The 25,082-nt window shown below is 34.9% G+C and overlaps 2 protein-coding genes across 6 annotated transcripts in view; one reads left to right on the top strand and one right to left on the bottom strand.

The window, feature by feature from the left end:
- The window catches only part of LOC110020848 (sucrose transport protein SUT2), a 25,612-nt gene extending 13,201 nt beyond the window's left edge, over window positions 1-12,411 (top strand). The window contains exons 7-8 of one of the 4 annotated variants that reach the window (XM_020719113.1): window positions 11,358-11,517; window positions 12,021-12,411. In XM_020719113.1, coding sequence (XP_020574772.1) covers window positions 11,358-11,516 — 159 coding nt within the window. In that variant the 3' untranslated portion in view covers window position 11,517; window positions 12,021-12,411. Of the gene's footprint in view, window positions 1-11,357; window positions 11,519-12,013 lie in introns of those variants that run through there. The other 3 variants (XM_020719121.1, XM_020719129.1, XM_020719137.1) reach the window with 3 other exon arrangements.
- Window positions 12,412-13,105: 694 nt separating this feature from the next.
- Window positions 13,106-21,360, bottom strand: LOC110039553 (maf-like protein DDB_G0281937). Of its 2 annotated transcripts, XM_020744660.1 has the most exons (9): window positions 21,204-21,359; window positions 21,040-21,111; window positions 20,880-20,954; window positions 20,702-20,782; window positions 14,505-14,574; window positions 14,091-14,182; window positions 13,878-13,919; window positions 13,514-13,594; window positions 13,106-13,424 (listed from the first exon to the last, which is right to left on the bottom strand). In XM_020744660.1, exons 1-9 carry the CDS (start codon window positions 21,273-21,275, stop codon window positions 13,347-13,349), a joined length of 663 nt encoding a protein of 220 aa, XP_020600319.1. In that variant the 5' UTR covers window positions 21,276-21,359; the 3' UTR covers window positions 13,106-13,346. The 2 variants fall into 2 exon arrangements, with proteins under 2 accessions (XP_020600319.1, XP_020600320.1); XM_020744661.1 differs by lacking the exon at window positions 13,878-13,919 and having other exon boundaries at window positions 21,204-21,360.
- Between the last annotated feature and the right edge of the window lie 3,722 nt (window positions 21,361-25,082).

Genomic DNA, 25,082 nt, shown 5'->3' with positions numbered 1-25,082 from the left:
GAGATTATGTATCATGTTATGAATCTGAAATCTCCAGGAGAAGTATGGAAGAAATTGGAATCTCAGTTTATGTCCAAATCTTTGACGAATAAATTGTATCTTAAGCAAAGGTTGTATGGGCTGAAGATGCAGGCAGACACTGATTTGGTTCAGCACTTGAATGTCTTCAATCAAATAATCACGGATCTGGCACGGCTTGATGTGAATATTGAGGATGAAGACCGAGCAATGATTCTTTTGTGTTCATTGCCTACTTCTTATGAACATCTGGTGACTACTCTTACATATGGGAAAGAAACAATTAAAATTGATGAGATTACTGCAGCATTGTTGGCTCACAACCAGCGGAAGCAGAATGCAGAGGAAAGCTCTCATGGTAATTGTTTATATGCCAAGGGTAATCAGGATCGTGAAAGTAAGGAGGAGAAGGAGAATTCTGGAAGGCAAAGTTCCAGGTCAAAGCCTAAAGGCAAGAAGATTCGTTGCTTTAAGTGCAAGGAACAGGGACATATGAAGAGAGATTGTCCAATGCTCAAGAAGAAGACTCGTGATGTATCTTCCAGGTCTGTGAATATGGTGCAGAGTGATATTACAGATTACAGTGATGGTGATGCGCTTTCAGTTACAACAACTCAGTTAAAGGATGGATGGATTCTTGATTCAGGATGTTCTTATCACATAACACCTAACAGGGAGTGGTTTACCTCATACAGATTATCTGATTCTGGTTCAATTTATTTGGGTGATAATAGACATTGCAATATTGCTGGTATTGGTAAAGTCAGAATTAAGATGTATGATGATACTGCTATAACATTATGTGATGTCAGACATGTTCCAGAGTTGAAGAAGAATTTGATTTCCTTGGGCACTCTACACAAAAATGGTTTCATTCTTAAGGCAGATGAGGATAGGGAAACCATCGAAATTGTTAAGGGTGTACTGACTGTGATGAAAGGAAAGATCACTGTAGGTAACATCTATAAACTGATAGGGAGTACAGTTGCAGGTGGAGATCGCTCTGTTGAATCATATGATGAAAATGCAACAGGAACTTTGACCAAGCCAGGTTAGATGGTTTGGTTGCCCAACCCACTTTGGTATAAAGAGACTCCATGAGATTTTTTCTTCTAAAGGGGCTGAATATTCACTAAGGTGGAGATTTGTTTGGTAGGCGTATATACCGGGTGATGCATATCTCCTAAGGTGTTGGATATTCGTCAAGGTGGAGAATTGTTAGATATGGCTCATATCTGGGGAGTTGGAGTTTCTTTTGAAGAGGCGTGTCTCCTGGTGAAAAGGAGTGTCTCTTGGAATAAAGGGGGTTGGGAGGAGCGAGGGCATGATTGTAATTTTATCTGAGGGTTTGTATATGTCTATTTATATGGGAAACCCTATGGGATGTAATTGAACTTCTCTGAAATAGTGAAACTGCCGCTCGCTCCCGAGGACGTAGGCAATTCTTTGCCGAACCTCGTTAAATCTCAGTGTTCTTCTAGTTTGTGTCGATTCCTGTTTTATTCCGCGTTAAATTTCACAACAGCATCCATGCAAGCTAGATGCATGAAAAAATTGTGCTTCAATTCTCCCGCTTCTTGTTTTGATAAGTAGCCCTTTAATGGTTTGTAAACATGTTTCATAATTTCAAAATTATGACTTATTGATCTTTATGCCATTAAAGTTTAAAGCTTATGCTCTTCTTTCTTTTCAAGGAATAGTGCTTCTGCTCCATAAAGTAGCAAGCAGCACAGCACTTTTATGAATTGGGCACATTGTTCACAACTTTATTTTCAAAGGATCCATTTTGTATATATATTTTTTCCACACCCACACCCACACCCAAAGGTCTTCAAGGGGACTTTATTAAGATGTTGGTGAGAATAAACCCAAAAAAATTGGTAACAATTTCAAAACAATTACCAACCGGATTGATTGACACCCTCTTAAGTTTTTTCTTCTTGTTTTTTTTAAACTTAAAACATATTTATGCTTTATGAGCAAGGGCATTGAAATCATTAAAATCTTTAAGGCTCTTTCACATGAAACATTGAAGTGACAGAAGTATTGTTCATTTTTCATTAACAAGTTTAATTTAACCCCTTTTAGAATTTTTTATATTGCTTTTCTAATTTTTGTTAGGCTGAAATCACTTTGTCATTTCATCATAGGTCTTGTTAATTTACTACGTTTTGATTTTAAACTGATTTATTACTTATTTATGTAATCATCATAATTAGATATTGAAGTCTTAATCTACGCACATGATATTTTTCTAATTGTCATATTTAAATATGCTACTTGATACGAACTGAATGTACACACAGAATATATGGTAGTACAAGTAACAGAATGGTTGTAGCGGAATGCTATTTGGAAGAAAATAGAAAATTAATAACTGATAGATTTATATTTGGCTAAACACTGTAGATCAGATGTCGAAAGTCTAGGGATTAGATTTCATCAAAATTATCCTACTATTCTCTTGAAATTTTGTGGTCATTCGCATGTCAATATATACCCTATCTCTAGAGTAAATTTAATATTAGTAGATTTTGTTGAACGCTCGGAAGATCCTAATGATAACACGTGTTCACAAACATCTTTGTGCTATGTTCAACATGCAAGTACTCTTCAGCTCTATATTTCGAAGTATTTCGAAGACATCTCTTAAACTCTCTTAAACTTTTTTTTTTTTTGGTGGTCAAACAATCAAAAGTAATAAAAAACATATTGAAAGTATTCAACGACAATGGACAACAGAAATCAGAAATTTTTCATTAATAATAGATCAACAACACAAATTGGTTACATCTAATATTCAGAGTAGCGATTTAGTTCATGCTTGTATGAAAAAAAAAATGCATAATTACAAGTAAAAACATAAAAAAAGAGGCAGTAAAACTTAGTATTGAGTGCTCGCTCAGATCCACTGTAGCTGCCCCCACCCTCCACCCAGAGGTCCTTTCCAGAAGTCTACAAAAAGATACCATAAAAGCCTAGGCTTATCTTTTTATACTCTATTTTGCTTGGAAGACCTGCCCCAAATAGGCAATTTTTGGTTCCTAAACTGCTCAAAATTGGTCTGCAAGGAATTGTGATTTCTGCAAAGATTATATCTTCCATCTGGGCATCTAGCTTTTCATTGACCATTTTGTGATAATTTGTTTCCATTGCACTGGATGTTGCTCGGATTGTTAAATCCTCAAAAAATTGGGATTGCCTCCATAAATCAAATTAAGTGAATTACTGTGCTGATTTTTAAAAAATGAGTGAAAAAAATTAAGAAAGTGGAAATATATAAGTCTTTCGGCTCTTAAATTGTGTAAGAAAAAATCTGAGAATTGTTTTTTATTTCCTTATAGTTTGCAAGTTAGTTCTTGGTTCTATGTACATGAGGTGCGTGTAAAGGAATAACAAGAAGCATATACAAGAAAGAAAATTATCTTTACTAAATAAAATTCCATTGATTAATGAATTATTCTAGCCAATAATTCTATGATTCTAGGAGTACAAATATGGGTTATTCCAAACTATGAACAACGTGTATTCCACATTCCTTATGTTTTTTTTTAAGGATAATCGGCTGCTGCTCAAATCTCCATTACTCATCACCTATGGCTTTACAAGGCATCAACTATTACACAAATTAATCAAATGCAAGCATTACCTGAACTTGAGAATTGAGATCACTTATTGTGAGCATTTTAGCGAAATTTTGTTCTATCTCACAATCATAAGCCTCTCTCTTATGATGTGGTAGCAAATAAATCTTCAAGATTGAAACCTCTCATTCTTGTACCTTCTTTCTGATAACGTGGTAGAGAACATTGATATACTTGGTTCTCTCATAGTGCGTGTGGTTTTTAACTAAGGAACACTGTCATTGTGAAAAAACATTACTGAACTGCATCATGAAAGTTACGCCTTCAAACAAATAATTCCTTTGATAGCCTTAAGAAGTATCATATACATTACTTCTGTAGTGGAATAATACAAATAAAAATATAGTTCTAATGAATGATACAGCCAGAGATTGAAAATATATCTAATCTAATATCACACCAAAAATTTCCCTGCCATTGCTCAAATTATAATCTGTATTGCTTCGAAAATGCCTTCAAAATTCATTTCACTATTTCCCATTTAGGCCTATACTGCCATGCATCCGCTCACAACATGAACTGTGAGTTGAATGTGAAAAAATATGTACAATGACTCAAATTTTTTTATGACAAGGCCTTGCGGTCATATACCTTTTTAGGATGATGTTTATCTTGATGGATAAATCTTTTTTTTTTTTTTAATATGATAAGGCGAGCACTAGACTAGTAACATAGTTGTTTTAGTACGAAGCAAAATATGGATTTAGACCCACACATGGAATAAGAAAAATCTTTTTGGTGATTGAGATGTAGTTATTAACAAACAAACATGATTGGCAAGTGAAGAATTGACATGCTTTGTAATTTTTCAAGTTCTATTTTTTAATAACTTGTCAATATATTTCTAGTGTTAGAAATACAATATGTCTCAAATTTTGTCAGGATAAGGCCTTGCAGTCATATACCTTTCTAGCTTGTTTTTCTAAATGGATAAATTTTTTTTTCATTTTTTATTTTTGATGAAAAGGCGAATACAAGACTAGTTACTTAATATGTTTTAGCATGTGGAAAAATATGGATTTAAACCTACACAAGGAATACGAAAAATCTTTTTGGTGATTGAAATGTAGTAATTAACAAAAAAAAAAAAAAGATTAGCAAGTGAAGAATTGGCATGCGTTGTAATTTTGAGAGTTCAATCTTTCTACAACTTGTCAATATATCCTTAGTGTTAGAAATACAATATTTACTTTTTTTTTTAATCTCATCCCAAAATCCTTTTACAAATTCAACATCAGTTATTTCAAATGATGCACTTAAATCATCTTTTAATTTCAAAATCCATGATATATATCAGACTACAATCAACATTTCATCACATATAAGAATGAATATACAAATGATTGGTATGTAACTTGCTGTTAATACACAAAACCATCAAATAGGCTTCTGCTAAACTTATAGCTGATTATGGAGTTGCTATTTTTGTATCACTTCTAGGGTGAATGTTTAAAGCCATATGAAATTCTTAAATAGACACAATTGATCGTCCTTTTGGCAACATCAAAAGTTGGCTATTTCATATGAATCTTCTCATCAAAATCATCATGGGGAATATTTATAGATGTATTAAGTTATTCTAGCTAAGCTTTATGCAAAAAACCACTGCTAACCGGGTATAAAGTTTTACTTCGAAGTAGGTGAAAACGATAGTTGAAATCTACACATTCTTTACTATAGCCTCTTTTTACACATCATCTTTTGCGTCTAATACAATCTACATTTTTATGTTTGAATCCAACCAACAATGTTTTAATTTCTAAGTGTTGAACTAAATCCCAATTCTCATTCTTTTAAAACGATTCTATTTCTTCTACCATAGTTATGATCCAGTGCTTTGATTCTCTTTCACTGACTAGTTCCTCAAATGTGAATCTCTTTTGATCATCAATAGACTCTGTAATGCTGAAAGCATAAGCAATCATGTGAAACATAAGATGGTTCTCAAAGTTAATTTTTGAGGTCTCTAGTTTGTTTACCTTTTGTTCCTATCATGACCAATGGTTTCTTTTGGTTGTGATAGTGTCATCTTTCACAGAGGTGAAGGCTTAAATTGTCAATCTGTTGTGGTGATGTATCGTTGGTCATGTTAAATCTCAAATATGACATACCTTTTACCATCTAATCTCCTCCCAAATCCTTAATATACATTAACTTCGGTTGAAGCAGTTTGATATGCTGAACTTTGACATTGTTTTTTGCTCGAGAATCCATAGACTTAGCACCAATACACCTAAAACCTATAAATCCTTTCACAGAATTCACATGTCTGAAGAATGTGTATTTCTTAGCTGTAGGTGTTGTCGTGTTGTTGACGTAAGCATATTAGGAGAATAGCTAACTATTCTTAAAATTGAGCAATCTTTAGGTTGAACTAACCATACTTTCTCAGGTCCTCAACTTATTAGTAGTAGTTAAAGTTCCTATTCACCAACATGTTGAACATCTAACAAAAAATTCTTCCTTAAGTTAACAATTGGATAACTTACATTTGACTTGACTCCATCTAAGAATGACTCACTCATTTTTTCTCACTTCCTTATGTTGAGGTCTGTTCATCACAATTTTTTGCTTTACAATACCTCATTCTCACAAAAGTTCTAATATTCAAAAGAACAATTCGAAGGCATTGTTAGTCTTTAATCTCTTTTCTTTCTTTTTTTTTGGTGGACCTCAGTTGAGGATGAAAATGTGTCAAGAGTTAAACTTATGAATTGAACGTATCGAGTTGCAACGTCATATGTAAATGAGCTTGAGTTCAAATTTAATAAAGCTAGGCTCGTTGGCTCATGAGCTCGCTCAATTAAATTTGATATTTTAAATTTTTTCAAAATAGTTGGAAGTGACCTTCACATAATACATCAAAGTGTTGCAATGATTTTTTTAATAGCAAGAGATGGGGCCCAGTTCCATAAGGATTAAAAGATATGGGGCTACATTTGATGTACCAGAACATTAAAATTTAAAAGTTGCAAAGTATTCATTATTTTATTTGTCTGGTTTTTCTTGTCAAGTCTTATTCAAATTCTATATAGATATTTCTTCCTTCGACAAATTTCATGGTTTATGTTTCACAAAATGCTAGCGATGTCTTATTTTCTAGTGAATCGTTCTCGCATCTTTCTCTGTCCAAGGAGCGGCCATTGGTCTCATCAATACTTTCTCCAGTGAGCTTTTGTAGTGATTTCTTCTCTTCTTTAGGTAGTAGTCGTCGATCTTGTCGACGCTTTCTCCTGAGTTTTTATTATGACTTCTTCCGATAACACCTCTACGAGCTGCCATGTTGACTTCCTCTCAAGGACCTTGTAAGTCGGGTAATAAACAAACGAGTCAAGCTTGAACTTAATCTTTGGGTTCAACTTAAGCTCGAGTTCAAGCTGCTTTTTTGGATTGATAAATTGAGCTTGAGTGCATTGTGACTTGAACTCAACCCAATTGATTTACACATATAATCTCAATATGTGTGTTGCACATGAATATTTTAAAGACTCTGCTGCTTTAGCATGAAGATCCTTGCCTGCCTTGAGAAATCATTTATTAAGGTAAACATGTATATAGCTTTTGAATTAATATTGGCAAAACACTTTAGTCAACATAAATATAATCCAAAAAAACCATTCTTTGTATAGAATCTTGATGTCAACTTCAATCTGTGATACTTTGAATACAATCGTCATAAAATTCCAAAGTTATAGCTTCAAACCACATAATAAATCTCTTTTGCTCAGTTTCTTAGTCGGCTACCATCCTCAAAATCCATTCACCTTATCACATTGAATTGCTTTTGAACAAATTCTAATTTCTTTGGTTGCCAACTCATCTACTTAATAGAATGGATGCATTTAACAGTCAAATTGCTTTACAAATAATAAATCATCCTTAAGTTTATACAAGCATGATCTATAAAGTGAGGTCTGGAAGAATTTGTGGTGTTTGACAATACCCTCCTTAAAGGAATTTCATCCTCGAAATTTATATACACATTTATTTAGAAGTTATGAAAACTGCTTCTCATCTTGAACAAAGTCTTACTTGGTTTGATTCTTCTAGAGAATCTTGAGGCGAGAAACTTATTGTTCTGTCATTGATGATATTATTAATCTCAGATCAACTCTAGTTGATCTTCGAATCTCTGTTCGATGGAATCTTCATTTCTCCTGGGCCGTGAAGAAGAATTTGTATTGGGTCTAATGTGTCATTTTCGAGTGAAGAAATATGAATGATTGTACATTAAACTAACTGGTAGCATGGTTAATTTACATATGACTGAGCCAATAGGTTCTAAGTTTTCTAAAGTGGCTTTAGTCTTCCTATTTGGCCAAATTGCTTTATTGCATTCATCAATTTACAGTCTTTATCGAATAGTTTTGATCTTCCTCCGTTTTGTTCACCAATTGTGTTCAAATGTTGCTCTTTCTCATGTCTTCATTTAGCGCAATGGGAATCCACACTTACCACACATTGCCTTATATAAAGCTATTTGAATGCTAGTTTGGTGGTGGTTGTTTATTAATTCTACCAAGGTTTGTGTTGTTTCTAGCGCTCATCTAAATTGAGAGTATATACATCTAGTGTAGCTTCCAAAGCTTGGATTGTTCTTCTAGATTGTCTGGCAGTCTATGGATAAAAACCCATGTTGAAGTTAATTTGAATTTGTTGCCGTGCAAACTGAATAAAAAGAATAAGAAAATTTTAAAATAACTGAAATATTCTATACTTATTCCTACCCCACGATCCTCATAACTGTTTCCACTACAGATCTTGTATCTCCTTATGTTTCTCTTCGTTTTCGCATAACTGTTAGACACGAGATCGAAATCGAACCCTATCTCACACTTATCCTTCTCGCAAGAACCCTTGTCTCAACTATTCTTCCCCAGCACCTTTTTTTCTTGGTTCAAAAAGCACAAAGCCTCTCCCAATGTCACTCTGTTTCTTCCTCACACATCCAAGCCGAATTCCTCACCTTTGATCCCTTGTGTTTCCCTCTATTCATTGCAACTCACAAAAAGATGAAATTCCTTGTTCGCTTGAAATCAATCATGCTTTCTTATATGTCAGCCTGCCTCCTTTCCCCTTCGCGCTTGTCTATTCATGTTGCAGTCATGATTAGAGCCAACGGGGAAGCAACGACAAGATCACAACGTACGATAGATGGCCTCTGAAACTCCCAATTTTCTCTTTATCGCTTTGTTTTACGCCTCAGTAGAATTCTATCTACAATTCAATTTGCCTTTTGAAATTTTGACCCGGAATACTAAATATAAAAATCTCAACAATGCGAGAGTCGAGAGTGTCGACTTTTCAGTCCACACATGAGTACATCAACTGGGTCAAACATAATTGTTGCAATCCACACTTTATTCAAATAAGATTTTTAAGCAAGTTCATCCATTCACTATTAGCGCTCAGTGGTTTGGCATGAAGCATGTGCACTTTTGGATTAAATGATTGACAATCACCCAAGTTGTCATTTACTTGTGGTGTTCTTAGCAATTGGCCGCCAATCCCATATCCACATTATTCCCCTGCCATTTTGATATATTTGTGAAGTTAATAATCTCAATCTCTAGAGTTCAACCCTTCTTGATAGGTATATTATTTGCTCATAAAACTTTTTTAAATCTTTAATATCCTAGCTATCAAATTTTTTTCCTTAATTCTTCATGCATCGTATCTGTTTAGGATGAATAATATATTTCAGTGTGTGCATCTTGTAGGATGATTTATCTCCAATTTCTTCCGTTCTACATTTGAGTTTTCCTCAAGAATATGAATTTGTCTAAGTGAGATTATGCTCAACCCACTCCTTCAGTGTGCAACTTCCACTTGAACAATTGTGGATCCTCTTCTTAGCTTTTAGTGAATAGTTGAATATGCTAGGACTAATTATTATCTGTTTCACTTGGCTTTTTATTGCACTCAAAACAAATTTCCTACTATTTTCTGCTACAACATTGGGTTCTATTGAGTTATACTGAGTTTGAAATTCATGGTCTTCTAGCGACTCCAACCTTAATGTTTATTACAAATTGAGTCATAAGTGAAGAGCTTTATATTTTGATGATCAGTGAAGCTTTTCACCCATCATGAAGTTGAAGTCTCTAATTGAGTGAAGATTATGACTGCTAATACTTCCAATCCATGAATTGGCGTTTTTTTTTTCTCTTATGATTTCGCTTGTCTAGTGGCCTAAGCGATAAGTTAATCATGCTGCATCAATGAACATTCTAATTACTATAAGTGAGCATTGCTATAAGCCTGGAACTCATCTATTCCATTCAGAAGATTTAATATTGATGCTATCATGAGACAGTCCTTTAATAGCCGATAGTGATTTCACACGTATTTGTTTATTCGCATACATCTTTTTCAAAGCAGTTAGGCCAGTGGTGTTGCCTTATGTGAAAATGTTCTGATGAATCTATTATAGTATCCACTAGTTCAAGAAAGATTCGTGTTTTGGGATGATAGCTGGCTTGGGGAAATTAATTATGGTTATAGGTCCATAAATATACTTCTGCATCAGTGATTATATGGTCTAAGTAAGAGAGATTGCTAAGCCAAAATGAATACTTGGATTTATGATGTTCTTGTCATCAAGTTCAGCTTTTCTTGAGATTCTTATTTGGTATTTCGCAAACAATCGAGCGCATGAAATTGATTCATACCATACATTTAGGGTTTTTGGACATCAAGTATTGCCTTTTGTGCCTTTTCTCCTACTTTGGGCATGTATTTTTCTTATTCGGTTTATCTTGAATTTAGAGTCATTTCCGTTCCCAGACTTATTCCACCATATAATTATTTGTTGTCAGGTCCATAGTGTTTTCTTGATTAGGATGTTATGTTCCACCATTGACTGGTAATTAATGAGTTGCAAGGGGCCCAACATTTGTCCAATAGAATCCCTTAATCCTCTAAGAAATATTACATTTTTGTTCTTCTCTGTGGACCCTCTTCCACACATAGTGATCTAAACCATCAAGATAAAATAACGATCTAAACATTAAACTTTGCTTTGTAATCTACCGCCATGCCCCTCAGGCCTCAGCACATCAAACGGGAGCCTGCTATATTTGGTAACATGTTGGAATTCACATATATTTAGTTTTATTCTTCTAGTTATTAATATAATATTTTAATTAGCCCAGTAATTATGCTTATACATATATTTATAATCAACAGAAGTATGGCATCTACTACTAAGTTAACACAATTTACATTGCTATCAAACCAAGTATAACATTGTAGTTGCGCCTTTCTTGGCATCAGATCACCATCCTAGCAAACAATAAGAGTGCTTGTGGGCCAAGCTGGCCCTCAAGCCCACTATGTACATGGAAGGGCTAGGTTTAGATGTAGGGGTTTGCCATTGAGTGGGCTCAATTTATCCTGCTCCAACACTAAAATGGCATAGTATAACAAGAACGAATACTCGCCAAGGCCAGCCTACAGGTCATGCTGGAGTTATAAGGGTGTGAAGGGTAGATTTTAAATGTGTTTCTTTCCTGTCTTATTGGACATTGTGGCAGTTCAGTATCGGCAATCTGTTGTGATGAGAGGCACTCTGGGGAAATTGGGAAAAAGAATAGTTGTTTTGTGCTTAAAGAAGTTAGCATAGTTTGCCATTTGCTTTTAGTTTCTTAGTATTATCATCTATAGCTGATATTGAAAGCACTAATGCAAAATCAGATCATTGTATCTCTTGGGAGTGGACCATGGGATCAGTTATTTGGTGGTGGGAACTCTCCAGCCTTCGCTGTGGGAGCAGCTTCAGCTTTTTTTGCCGGGTTGGGGGCAATTGTTGCTATTCCTCGAACACAGCCTGGAAAACCAAAAGACCGCCGATAAGGTAGTTACCCCTACATTTTTTAATATTTCATCTATTGCTTCCCTTATGTTCCATTTATGTTTGCTTACCACTTTTTATGTATGCATTCATACAGTCAATGCTGATTTGATGAATTGTAGAGAGTATGAAATTAAAGTGAAACTATTATATAAATTTTTTGGGGCATTTACATTCCTGCCAAACAATTCTTATGTATTTAAGTGTTTAACGCCTAAACATTCATATATTTACATGCATGCCAATGAAATCTTTAAAATCACAAAAAAAAAATTACCAACTTTAGTCTCTTTTTAAAAGTGTAATACACCTTTTCATGGGTAGGATTATGAATGCCAAAATGTTACAAGTGTTAACATCAAACTTTTTTGAGATTGGATATGTAAATACATAAGAAGTTTGTGGCCCAAAATTTTTATTATAGACCACATGCGGCTCACATTTACATTTGGAACCCTAGTTTTGCTTATTACCGTTTGTTTGAGAATTTAACATATAGTGAATAGGAAATCAGAAGAAGGAAGTCCTCTTTGGAAGGAGAATTTCGGGTGGGGGAGAGAGGAGCTTCGTCTGTGCCTTAGCAGTCATAGTAATCCTTTTGAATTCCTCTACTGTACAATCACCAAACTGTTTTATGTCACCAGCACAATCGAGCACCATTTGAGATTTTAATGCAGAGAGATTTCAGCGGAAGATGGTGGCGGCCTGTTGCTCTTTTGTATTTTCATTCGTAATTAAATGTTCATTGAATTGATTCGATGTTTATTTACTGTAATAATTTCCTTGCTTGAGATGGTTTGAATAGTTTTTGTGTTAAAAGTCCGTTGCGTTATAATAAAGATGTTGATTGAGTTCTTTCAGGAGAAATATCTTCGGTCGATGTTGGTTTCGGTTTTGATAGGCTCCTCTGAAATGTTCTGGAATGATTTTGTTGGCCTCTTCTATGAATTAGTATCCTGCTTTATGAATTGGGTTGCTAAATACAATACTTTATAACTAGCATAATAATTGCCCTGTAAATGCACATTTAACTAGTTTTGATATATTTTTCTCCATGTATCTGAACTTGGCTTTCCCATGGGAGGAGAGAAAATTAGAGGCAATCATGTCTGTTAGATTTATTCAGATTTATAATATTATTAATAGATAAAATGACTTGGAACATTGAAATAATTTTTTTATTTATTTAGATCAAAATATTCTGAATTAAATGATTTAGTTCACGGTGCCGGAAGAAATCAATCCAACTGTTTCACAAGGTGATTAGGTTAAAACTATATTTTTAACAATATTATTAAGGATTAAAAGTCATTAGCTACATTTAGAAACAATCATCATCATATCCAAATACGTTACCAAATTTGGATACACATATTTAAGCAATCTCAATGAAAATCATTTAATGACAACGCATAGGATTCCAAACTCAGGCGTACAAAACTCAGCATAGTACATTAAAATATAAGGTCATTTCCATCAAAGTCATGTGCATAATAATTGAAATAAAGTTGCTCGCAAGGCTACGCATACCTTATAAGCCACTTTAAAAATAAAATAGTTGGAATGTCCCTCTCATCAAAGAATATAGCACTAAAACAGTCAAATTTTAAGCTAAACCAAATTTATCATCACATAATTTCACATGAAATCAATTCCTCAAATACATAAAAATAGGGATACAAACTAAATCAAAATCAAATCTTGTAAGAGCCCCAACTCTCCATCAAGATATTGTCCATCCACTCTGGATTGTCAAATTGGATATGTCACCTATCAAAACAAATAAATTTCTCGAGAGTTCTAAGTGGCGAGGTATTTTGAGAGCATGGCCGTTAAGGTAGAAGGGCATCTTGGATCAGCCTTTCTGTTAAATCCTTGGGAAGCCCCATGATGCTATCAAGCGTTCCAACCTGCACAACAACAAATACATCTGCAGAGGGATTCCAAATAGCAAGCAGATAACTAATTTTTCTGAAGAAAAGAAGCTGAAACTTCTCACCATTGCTTCCACAAAAGGAGAAGTCAATGGATGCTCCACCAATAAACCGCCAGCAACATACATAACCTCACCTTCATCCACCTGAAAAAGATTGCATGAAACATAACAACGGGTCAAAAGAAAGTATATAGGAAAATAGTCCGCTGCCCTATTTACATGGGATCATTTTATTCCTGGAGTCTATAAAAATGTCAAATTAATCGATCCTTCCATTGTTTTACCAGAGTCCCGGAGGCTGAGTTCAATATCAAAAGAGTTTGGGGATTAAGATGATATTTTATAGACTCCGGGACTAAAATAACCATCTACAAAGATTCAGGGGAACACTTTTCTCATTAGCAATGCATTAAAAAATGAAAAATACCAGGTTTTCAATGATCTCATCAGGTATTTTATGAAAATATACCTGCAAAATTAAGATACAAAAAGCTTTTTAATTTATTCATGGGCATGCTTCCTACATAAATCCTTATAAATCAACATTTTTGAAAGCATGAGTTCCAAACGCTCATGTTTTCAGGATAGGAAAATATGTATATTTAATCACTATGAAATATGAATAAGATGAATGTCACACTTCAGCTCTGTCCCATCCTCCTTTTCTAACGCCATTCATAAGGTTGGTCACGAGAACAGATCCTACAGTTGCTGCGTGCCCCTCGGAGTATCCTGAAGAAATAAACCAAAGCAAAACATGTCGTCAAACTGCAATCCGAATTCTGTTAAACCTCTTTTTGTAAAAATAAATAATGGAAATTTACATATATACCACCCAAGTCTTATGCATTTACGTAAAGTTTGATATTTACACTTAGTAACCAATACATGAAATGGTGCATTTCACTTTTAAAGAAGTTGGTTATAGTGATATTTATGTGATGTCAAAGATTTCAGTGTTATGTGAGTCAATATGAAAGTTTCGGTGTTGGATATGTAAATATATAAGAATTGTGTGGTTATTATGTAAAATGCCCAATAAATAAATAATTGCCTTTGAGAAATTCCCGTGCTTCTTCTTTGCTGGAAGGCTTTTCTCTGATCTTTCCTCCATGGACAACAACCTTAAGAAAAATCAAAACTTAAAAGCTGAAATGCCAACAGTATTGAGCAAAATCTAGAAAAGTAACACAAATTGGGCTTGCTTATGCTGGCAATCATGTAAAAACGAATCATATGGTAAAAGTTGCATTGTTTAAAGTTTGAGATATAGCAAAGGTTTTTTGTGAGGGAACCAACGATTTTGTAAGACAATAGAAAAAAAGATATCCTTCCACAAATCACATACAATACAAAAGATTACATAGAGGGTAGAGTTACAAGTATAGTTATGAATTTGACTTGAAGATTGAAGATCGCTCAAAAAATCAGATTGATTTTTGGTCCGGACTAAGCTAGCATAAGATCAAAATGAAATGTATATGTGGCAATGCATGAATACATATGCACATATTAAATATATGTTTAAATTTCAATTAATGGATACCGAGCTATAAGTTTATTCTAGGATATCAAGAACTAGGGGCTTTTAATCAACTTCAATCTTATTAACAACAAGTGAGTCTTATTTATGATTATTCTTTTTTATTCTTTTCCGTTGAGTGTCATTAAATATGGCAAATATATAGCATGCAACTTTTTCATAAATCCTAGCAATATTATGTCATCTAAACATTTTTATTTGCAATTATGCCACATTAACATCTTTTACCCTCTAATGAGAATCAACAACCCACTTATGTCTACTTTTAATATCTTAGCCCCAATACTCATCACTCATAGTCCTTTTATGATCATTTCGTGCACCATTCTTCATTGTTTTAACACATTTCTATCTTATCATTCACATTTTTTTATCAACAAAAATTCGGTATCTTTGTTGTTCATCCCTCAAAATCATGTAAGTGTAAGTGTTCTAATTGTCAATTGCAATTTATAAGATCTAACTCAACTTCTTTATAATATTCCCTAATATCTTTATAGTGTTGTGAAATTTAGGGCGAAGAAAACACAGAATCGACACAAAACCAGAAGAATGCAAAGATGTAACGAGGTTCGACAAAGATGCCTACATGCTCGGAGCAGAGCGGCGAATTCACTATTTCAGAGGAGTTACATACCCATAGAATTACACATCTCTTTATAGATACAACTCACAGATAAATTTACAAACATGCCCTCACTCCCCCTAACCCACTAATCCAAGAGACACGTCTCTTCACACCAAGAGACACTCATTTTTCATTCCAGGAGACACATCTCTCTATTTCAAGATACTCCAAACTTCCTGTTATATGAGTCATACCTAACAATTCTCCGCCTTGGCGAATATCTAGCCTCTTAGGAAAAAATCTTCACCTTGCAAACATCCAGCCCCTTAGTAGAAAACATCATGAAATATCTTACACCGAAGTGGGTTGGGCAACCATGCCAACTAGCAACTGTAAACATTCAACAAGTTCAAGTAACGCAAAAATTTGTTAAAAATACTTGGCTTGGTCAACTTTTCTACTGCATTTTCATCATATGATCCGACAGATTGAACTTCACCTACAACTGTACTCCCCGACAATTTATAGATATTACCATCCGGTTTTATAGCTCGCAGTGCCTTCAGAATTTTTTATTGTGCCAACAAATCTTTCACCCTTGTTTGTCATAATCCAAAGTTTTCTGTTTCATTCAACTTCATTATCTCGAATTTTGTATCAGACATTATCATTTAAAATTAATTATGCAGTGAACTTTTCCTGTCTTGTATTAAAACAAAACACACAATAAATAAATTCAAATAAACCTGAAATTTCCTCTGTGAGTTGCAGCAATTTCCCCGCAGTTTCCTGTAATTCGTGAATCAAATTTTTCACACGAAGAAACTTTTTTTTCGCACAAAAAATTCAACTGAAATATTGTGGACACCAGCCGAACTCTACCTATCACATTTTCTCAAGCGACAAACCTGTGAACAATCCGCGAAATTCGCGAACTCCACCTGTCGTAATTTTTCCTGCGACGAACTTACGAACTATGCTGGCCGAACTCTACATGTCACAACTCCACCTGTCGCAACTCCACCTGTCGCAATTTGCGAACTCCACTGACCGAACTCTACCCGTTGAACTCCACATGTCGCAACTCCTACGATGAACTTGCGAACTCTGCTGGTCGAACTGTAACTGTCGCAATTTCTCCTGTCGCTGAAGCCCTCTCACGCGAACCTGCTATCTGGCCGACCTCTACCGTGAACTCTCGAAGCAGAACTCACCGAACTGTCGCAACCCTTTATCTGAACTGCTTCGCACATGTTCGTTCCCGCGAGCCCAATTCGTCTCACAACAGCCGCAAACCTCCAAAAAAGATCATTTCTTCACTCCATGAAAGGAATTCGCTTCCAGCAAAGGAAATCCAAAATTTCCTTCCTTCAGCCTCCAGTAAAGAAAATTCCAATCAGCAAAGGAAACTTTCCTTCAGTCTCCAGTAAAGGAAATTCCAATCAGCAAAGGAAATCCAAAGTTTCCTTCCTTCAGCGTCCAGCAAAGGAAATTCCGAGGTAGATTCCGTTGATCCCTTCCTTCCCTGTTTTCGACCGCCCAACACCCTCCCTCCCGCGTCTTCGCTGTGATGAGGGAGTGAAACCAACTCGCGGACTCCTGTAACGGCCTCGCTGAAACCGACCAGGCCGAACTTTCTCCCGCGCGGACTCTTCCTCCTCTGCCGTGAATCCTCTTCCCGTCTGGAGCCCCTACTGCAAACAGTAACCGAAGCCCCTGCACCCTGGCAGAATCGCGGGCTCCACTTCACGTTCGAAGCCCACGAACTTCGTCTTCGACCCTTCCTCTGCGCCGATCGCGCCTCTCCACAGGATAGCACGCGAACTCCTCTCCAAACGATCCCACACGAACAACTGCCTTGATCGCGAATCCCTCGTCTGCGCCGAACAGCTTTTGCCTTTCGCGCCTACTGCTCCGCCAGCCAAAGTGCCGCCTGTTCGCGAGCACTGCGTCCTGACCAAATCCGCCGAATTCGCTGAACTTCCGCGGGAACTCCAGTTCCCGCAAGCAATTCGCGAACTCCTTCCTCGGTCGAATTCACCGAAGCCAGAAAAATTCTGAAGCGCGAACTCCGTGCCGCGAAACCGTTCGCCAATTCCTTCGCCATCGCCTCCGACCTTTCTGCGGCCAAATTGTCGCAGAACTCGTCTGGCCAGATCTTTCGCGAAAGCTTTAGTAACTGCCGCAAACCGCCGAACCAAAACCTTCTTCCTCATTCTTCCTGGGCCATCTCTTCCGCTCTAGAATCTCGCTCTGATATCAATTGTTGTGAAATTTAAGATGAAGAAAATACAGAATCGACATAAAACCAAAAGAACACAGAGATTTAACAAGGTTCGGCAAAGATGCCTACATTCTCGGGAGCAGAGCGACGAATTCACTATTTCAGAAGAGTTACATATTTATAGGATTACACATCTATTTATAGATAAAACCCACAGATAAATTTACAAACATACCTCGCTCCCCCCAACCCACTAATCCAAGAGACACACCTCTTCACACCAAGAGACTCATTTTCATTCCTGGAGACACGTCTCTCCATTTTAAAATACTTCAAATTTTCTGGTATACGAGTCATACCTAACATATAGTAATCCTTATCACATGAAGTTTAGCATCTCATGAGGCACTTATCCATTATTCGTCTACTATAATTCTAGAAGTTACCTTTATCAAAATTTTTCTACTTTTAATACAATACACGTTGCATATAGGTTTCAATTTCTAGCAAAAATGTATGATCATTATCTTACCATAACCATTTAAGGTTTGCTTTAAGAATCTTCCTTCTCCATTTATTCGTCTTGAGTGTTAACATAAGTATTAAACATATTCTACGAATCATTTTGTGCGATTTCTGTCCATGCTACCCTGGTTGTGCCTCTCTTCATAATTCTTTTGATGCATTTTCTACCCTTGGTAGATATGTTCAAACAAAAATCTTTGAATAATAGGCAAAAAACAGTACCTTTAAATGATCGATTGATGGGGTTTTATAGTCAAACTTAGTGCTTTGAGACATGTCAACAAAGATGGCTGTGGTAGTGGTCTGAAGCAATGATGCTAATCAATGCATGGCGAATTGGCGCACTCTATTTATGTAATAGAAAGTAGTAAATCTAGGATTTACATAGAAGAAGGTGAAAATTCACAATTGCGCCACTAGGTGATCTATTGCAAGTTCACTATTTTAATAAGGGCGTATGTGCATCACATTGAATACACCGAAGGGTTGGCTAGATATGCTTGATAATGAGCGATATCCATAAATGCTTGCTAGAACTTATGCAAGAGGCATGTTAAATATGAATCAAGGCTTCTAGAAAGTATTGTGGGTAAGAAAAGTATGCTAGCTAGCAAGGGAAGAAGGTTTCCTGAAAACAAGCCGAGAGAATCCAGGACGATCGCAGGGAATATCTCCCAAGAAGAATTCCTAAGAAAGACCGTCTAGATGAACTCCCTAGAATGTTTCCTGAGAGGAACTAATAAAGACATGGCACTTAATTTCATACAAAATGCGGCACTGTATTGCCATTATTTGATCTTATCCTACACTATTACCATATGGACATGTAGTTGTTGTGCTTGCATATATTTTTAGGATAACATTCAAATTTATAGACAGTTGAAAAAGATAACTTCGCTCGAACATCAACAATCTCCGATTGCAAATTACATTCTAAACGTGCTAAATCAAATACGAAATAAATGAATAGTCAGAGTGAAACGTCATGTAATTTTTTTTACACTCCTCCAAACACTGCAATTTAAAATTAAAAACATTCACCATTTACAACAACAAAAAATCAATAAAATCAATAACATTGGCGTGTTAATTTGGGTTAATAATAATTGAAGTTCAGGTCCAATGCAAATATAGAACCCAAACCGCATATCAACGGAGCTGCTAGTCTCAAAATATACCCAACCTTACAATGCGTCATATTGGGTGTGTCAAACTAATACATAATGGACAAAATAACCTGATTTGGACATTAAAACATAAAATAATAATAATAATAATAATTTAATATTAGTTTTAATGGAGAAAAAAAACAATAAAATAGGTTAAGACATTATTTTTATTTTTCTACAAGTCACCCTGACACGACCTGAACCCAAACCAACTATTTAGTCACATAATCCAAATCCAACCCAAATCTTACAAGGGCTGACTTAAATTCAAATTTTTATGATGATTTTGAGTCAGATTTTTATGTTAGGTCCAATATTGACAATCCTAGGCAATCCTAGCATATTCACAGCTTGAGATCACCAGCGATGGGAATCCCATAAACAATCATGGATGAAAGAACTGTGATAAAAATTGTGTAAGAAAACAACAAAAATGGAAATCCCACAGAGGTTAACACATGAGACCTATGATAAGGATTGCATAAGTAACAAAAGGAAGAAAGATGAAGAATCAGAGACAAAAGACACGTGTTTGCTAAAATTCAACAGTATTGGAAGACACGCAAGAAAGAGCCGAGGAGACCCAAAAACAAACACGAAAGGGAATCCTTAAAAAAACTAGTGAAGTACAAGCATGGTTATTTACAATATAAGGCCAAGCAAAAATTCACCTAATGCCCAAATTATCTTTAATTGAAAATTACAGATTAATGGATGCAGGGAAGCATTGTTTTAGATGATGTATGAGACTGTATTATTGTACTTTTGGATCAAAATTATGAACGCATATAACTTTGCATTCATCCCTTCCCTTTCTCACCAGCCTACCAAGATCAGTACAATAAATTTTAGGGGCATCAACACACATACCATACAATTCTTATGTATTTACATATCTAACTCCTAAACCTTTAGCCTTCAGATACACAACACTAAAATCTTTAATATCACATCAAAAACATCTCTATTATTAACTTTTTAAATACACCTTTTCATGCACAGTGTCTAGCACTAAAGTGTGATAAATATAAATTTCAAGGTTTTAGATATGTAAATACAATGGAATGGTGAGGTTTATATGTAAATTTGTCTAAATCTATCATTTTTTAAAGTTAAGCTTTCAAAATAACAGCGATTAAATGATGTGATTAAGATAAAAAAAGAAAAGGAGATGAGAAACAATGAAGCATAAATGAAAACAAGAATGAAAGAATTTGCAAACCTGGTCTGCAGTTATCAAGAGGGTAGGCTCATCCTTCTCCCTGAACTCAATAACTTGAAGCTTGCTTATAATTGCATCTGCCTGGGTAACAAAAACTAACCCTAAGAAACCCTAAAAATTAGGGAAACAGCTAACAGGCGACAAAGCAGCGAAACGTATGCCTATTCAACGCTTTCACCTTGGCTTCAGCTAGGGCCATCACCAGCTCCTCCGGCCTTTCCATACGAATCTTCTTCTCATCTATATCCGCGGTCTGAAGCAATCCCACATTTCCCCAAATCAAAATTTTTAAAAAACCAATGAAAACTAACAAATATAAGAAAAAATAAAGAAGGAACCATTATCGAGAATTCGTATCCCATATCGGACAGAATTTGCCTGCGAGATGAGGAGGAAGAGCCCAAAATTATCTGCATCTCGATTACAGTGAGAGAATATGATGAACCAGAACGAAGAGAAGAAAGCGAGAAGAGACGAAGGGCGTGGAGCTGAAGCAGTAAACCTTGAAGGAGGGCGAATCATTGGACGCAATCTCTGAATTGAGGTTTAGGGTTTTCAGTGCGTTATTGGCCATGAGGATGAAGTGGCAGAGGAGCACACAGCCGCAAACAGATTTAGTTAGTTTGAAATTGTCAGTGAATTCATTCTTCGTGCTCTTTTTTTAACAAATAAGTCGAACAAGAACTGTTCGAGAGAGTTTGAAATTCTTAATATTAATATATATAAATAAAAATTATATAACATATATTATATAAATATATAATATCTATATTAATATATTATTAATATAGTATATTAATATATTATTATTATTAATTTATTATATATTATAATTTATAAAATTTAATTTTTTAAAATATCGTAAGTTTTTTATATATATTTATTTTAAATTAATTTATATTTTGAATAATAATGATTCGAACACGAATGAACGCATCCCTGTTCGTGTTTGGTTCATTTAACTAACCAAATGAAAAAAAAATTATTCATGTTCATCTCTTTTACTTATCGAACGAATCAAACACGAACTCATTGACGAACCAAACACAAATTGTTCACGAACAACGAGCTTTTTTGACAGCCTTAGTCGCAGACTGAGGGTGAGATAATTACATGCAAACCGTCCGAGACCTTAATATTTACAAATTAAACATTCATTTGTAGTGGAAGTGCAATGAAGAAAAATTACATTGTTAACCTTATTTTATCGAGTGTTGCACATGTTATTTTAGGAATTATATTTATGTGGACTAAAGGTCTTGTCGTTATCTGGCTCGATCGATTGAGGCCGAAGATGAGCCGATCAATACTGACGGTTGGCGTTTTAGACGAGCTCGTTGGTTGGTCGGTCCTTCAAATCCACACAATCGGATGAATTTATGGCGACGACCGGCGAGACTGATTCAACCGGCCAATATTCGGATAATTTATAGCCAGCATAATGTCACCTCCCAAAAAAGCCCTTATGGGTGGTGGGCAGCCCAGGACTTAAATATTGTTTTTAAATACTACACCTAGCCAATGTGGGACTATTTGTCCGTGACATTCTCCTCCACCCAATCACTGGCCGCCCTCGTCACGGATCGGCTCCACCGAGGGTCTCACTGGACCATGGAGAGTCCACACACTTGGCAGACAGTAGTCTGCTTTGATACCACTTGTCACCTCCCAAAAGAGCCCTTATGGGTGGTGGGCAGCCCAGGACTTAAATACTGCTTTTCGGCCCTACACCTAGCCAATGTGGACTATTTGTCCGTGACAATAAGCCGACAATTCTTCTGGGCCGTCGGGCCGATCTATGGTAAGCCTGCTTCTATCGTGTTATTTCATTTCGAGATTGTCAGATTGTCTTGAGATTCATGCTGACATATTTTTTTGTGTACATATTATTCTCATAATACATTTTCTCTAAAATTGGCATAAATATTTCATTTTTAAATAAATATATTTAAAAATTTTAAATAAATGATTTTAAAATATATTCTGATAAGAAAAGTGTGGAGTAAGTATCCAGAGGCAAGTTCATTGTCAAAGTTAAGACGGCGACCACAAGCAGAATTCTCAAGCAGCAACCAAACAAAAATAGACCAATTAACGCTAATCCGCCGCATTATCCAAATTGTTCACACTCCACATTTTTCACGCTTAATATATCCTTAAAATGAACCAATTCTTGATTTTTATTTTCTTATAAATAAAAAAAAGTTAAATTTCATTTTTTAAACAACATTATTAAGAAGTATAATTGATTGGGGTTCAAATAAGCATAAATGTAATTGAAATATTCAAATATTAATTGAAATGTTAAATGATCCTTGAATTTAGGCATCATTATTGTCAAATCAAGGTATCTGAATCCAACCTACCAAAAATTATTTAATTCTAATATCATTAAGACATTTAGGTACTGAAATAATGATCAATCAACATAGGAATCAACACATTTTTTCGATAAAATGTGTAGAGATTTTGGTCAAATTTATCAAATATATCTTATATTTAAATTTTGATATTCATATATAGGATATAAAAATCTACAACATAACATGAAAAGTATCATTAATATTTGACATGCCGTCAATAAATTTATGTGATTCAATACAAATCTCGATGCATTTTGAGTAATAGTATTTCAATTGAGCATCTCGGTAATAAGAACCTAATGATAATGAAAATGATTCTAAGATCAAGTACTTTAAGTATGATCAAAAGTTTTGATGTATTAATTAGAAGACTAAACAATATTAAAATTGTGTTGTTTGATGAGAAATTCAATAAGCCCAATATTATTTAATGAAAGGAGGGGGAGAAGAGAGTGTGTTGATTCCTAAAGTTAAACTCTCGAAGCATTGGTGTGGTTGTCGCCGGTCATTCAGAATCGTTGTCGACTATCAGTGTTTGTTGTTAATCAATAGTGATCGCAGTCAACCACCAGAGGTCATAATCAACCACCAGGGATTGTTGCAGGCCATGAGAGGCCTCCTTCGACCACCATAGATTGTCACTGATCGCCTAAGCTCGCCACCAGCTACCCAAGATTAGCGTCATGTCGACTTTTATAGCCTAATTATTATTCATTGTTGTATGAACTTCACTCTTTTATCTCTCATTCTTCACTTATATATTTGATCTTCATTCAAAAGTAAAATATTAAACTATCACTCTACAACCTTAAATTCCTAACACACAATAATATTAAAATTTTTTTTAGTAAATTAACCTTTTTGATGCGTGTGTTTGATATGATTTGGACATATAAGTAAATATAATTTTTTTGAGTAGTAGATAGGTAAATATATATTAACTATATGATGCATTCAAATCCCCCTATTTTAATTTATACAACATCAATACAAGAAGTCAATTATACTATGGATGACCAATTTTTTTTGCAATAAAACCCCCACAAAATAATGAACTGTTCCCGTTGACATCCACGTGGGGCAGTTAATTAAATCAATATTACAAGCCTTATTTTTTTAAAATTGCATACCAACCCCTGCCTAAATATATTTATTTCAAACCAATGATGCAAACTCTCATTGTCCCATAATGCAAAGGTTAAGTTGAATTTGGTCTGTTTAATGGAAAATCTTAGTTACAGGTCATATTTATTTCTTAATTAATCACCTCCCTTTCCTAACTTTAATTTATTTAATATTTGAATATATTAATTAATATTAATATCCGATTTGGATAACATGTGTGGAGATGCGTGAATGCAAAAAAATACATATTTTTATATTATTTACCATTCCATCCCTCATTATTTAAACGAGTTATTTACTTAGGGTCAGTGATGAAATTTTTTAATTGTTTTATTCAATGCCAATACCTATAATTATTTTTGTTGTCTCATGTAAAAAAAATTGTTTTTTTTTATGATGTGATTTGTTATAGTGATATTTATAAGAAAATTAATACAGCGTTGAATTCTTTAAGAATGTAGAGTTCCATATTGTTCGTGAATTTATATGTATAGTTCGGTAAATATTTTGTTTTTATGACGAAGATATGGGAGAAGCTGTGTTGCTAGATCTTGTGCTTTTCGCTCTATATTTTCTTAGGATGTTCCGGGCGGCTGTAAATTAGCTCAAAGAAAAATCTTTGCTTCCTGTAAATAGGAGGGGAAGAGTGTGTGTGATCTTTATAGAGAGAGAGAGATAACCACAGAGATTCTTAGATGTCATATTCTTTCCAAATCTTTGATCCTTTGAAAGCTTCCTATGACCTCTCTTTTTTATATGAGAAAATAAATAAATTCCGCACAACCCGTCCCTCTGTAATTTCTTGAAAAGACCTCAATGCGGGTGTCAAGTTGAGCAATAAATAAGATGGATGCATGCACTATGAGATAATGATATGTATATATATATATATA

The sequence above is a fragment of the Phalaenopsis equestris genome, unplaced genomic scaffold (assembly GCF_001263595.1).
Source record: "Phalaenopsis equestris unplaced genomic scaffold, ASM126359v1 Scaffold000002, whole genome shotgun sequence".
NCBI classification, from domain to species: Eukaryota; Viridiplantae; Streptophyta; class Magnoliopsida; order Asparagales; family Orchidaceae; genus Phalaenopsis; species Phalaenopsis equestris.
Note: the sequence above shows the minus strand (reverse complement) of the source record. Positions and strands in the feature narration are given on the sequence as shown.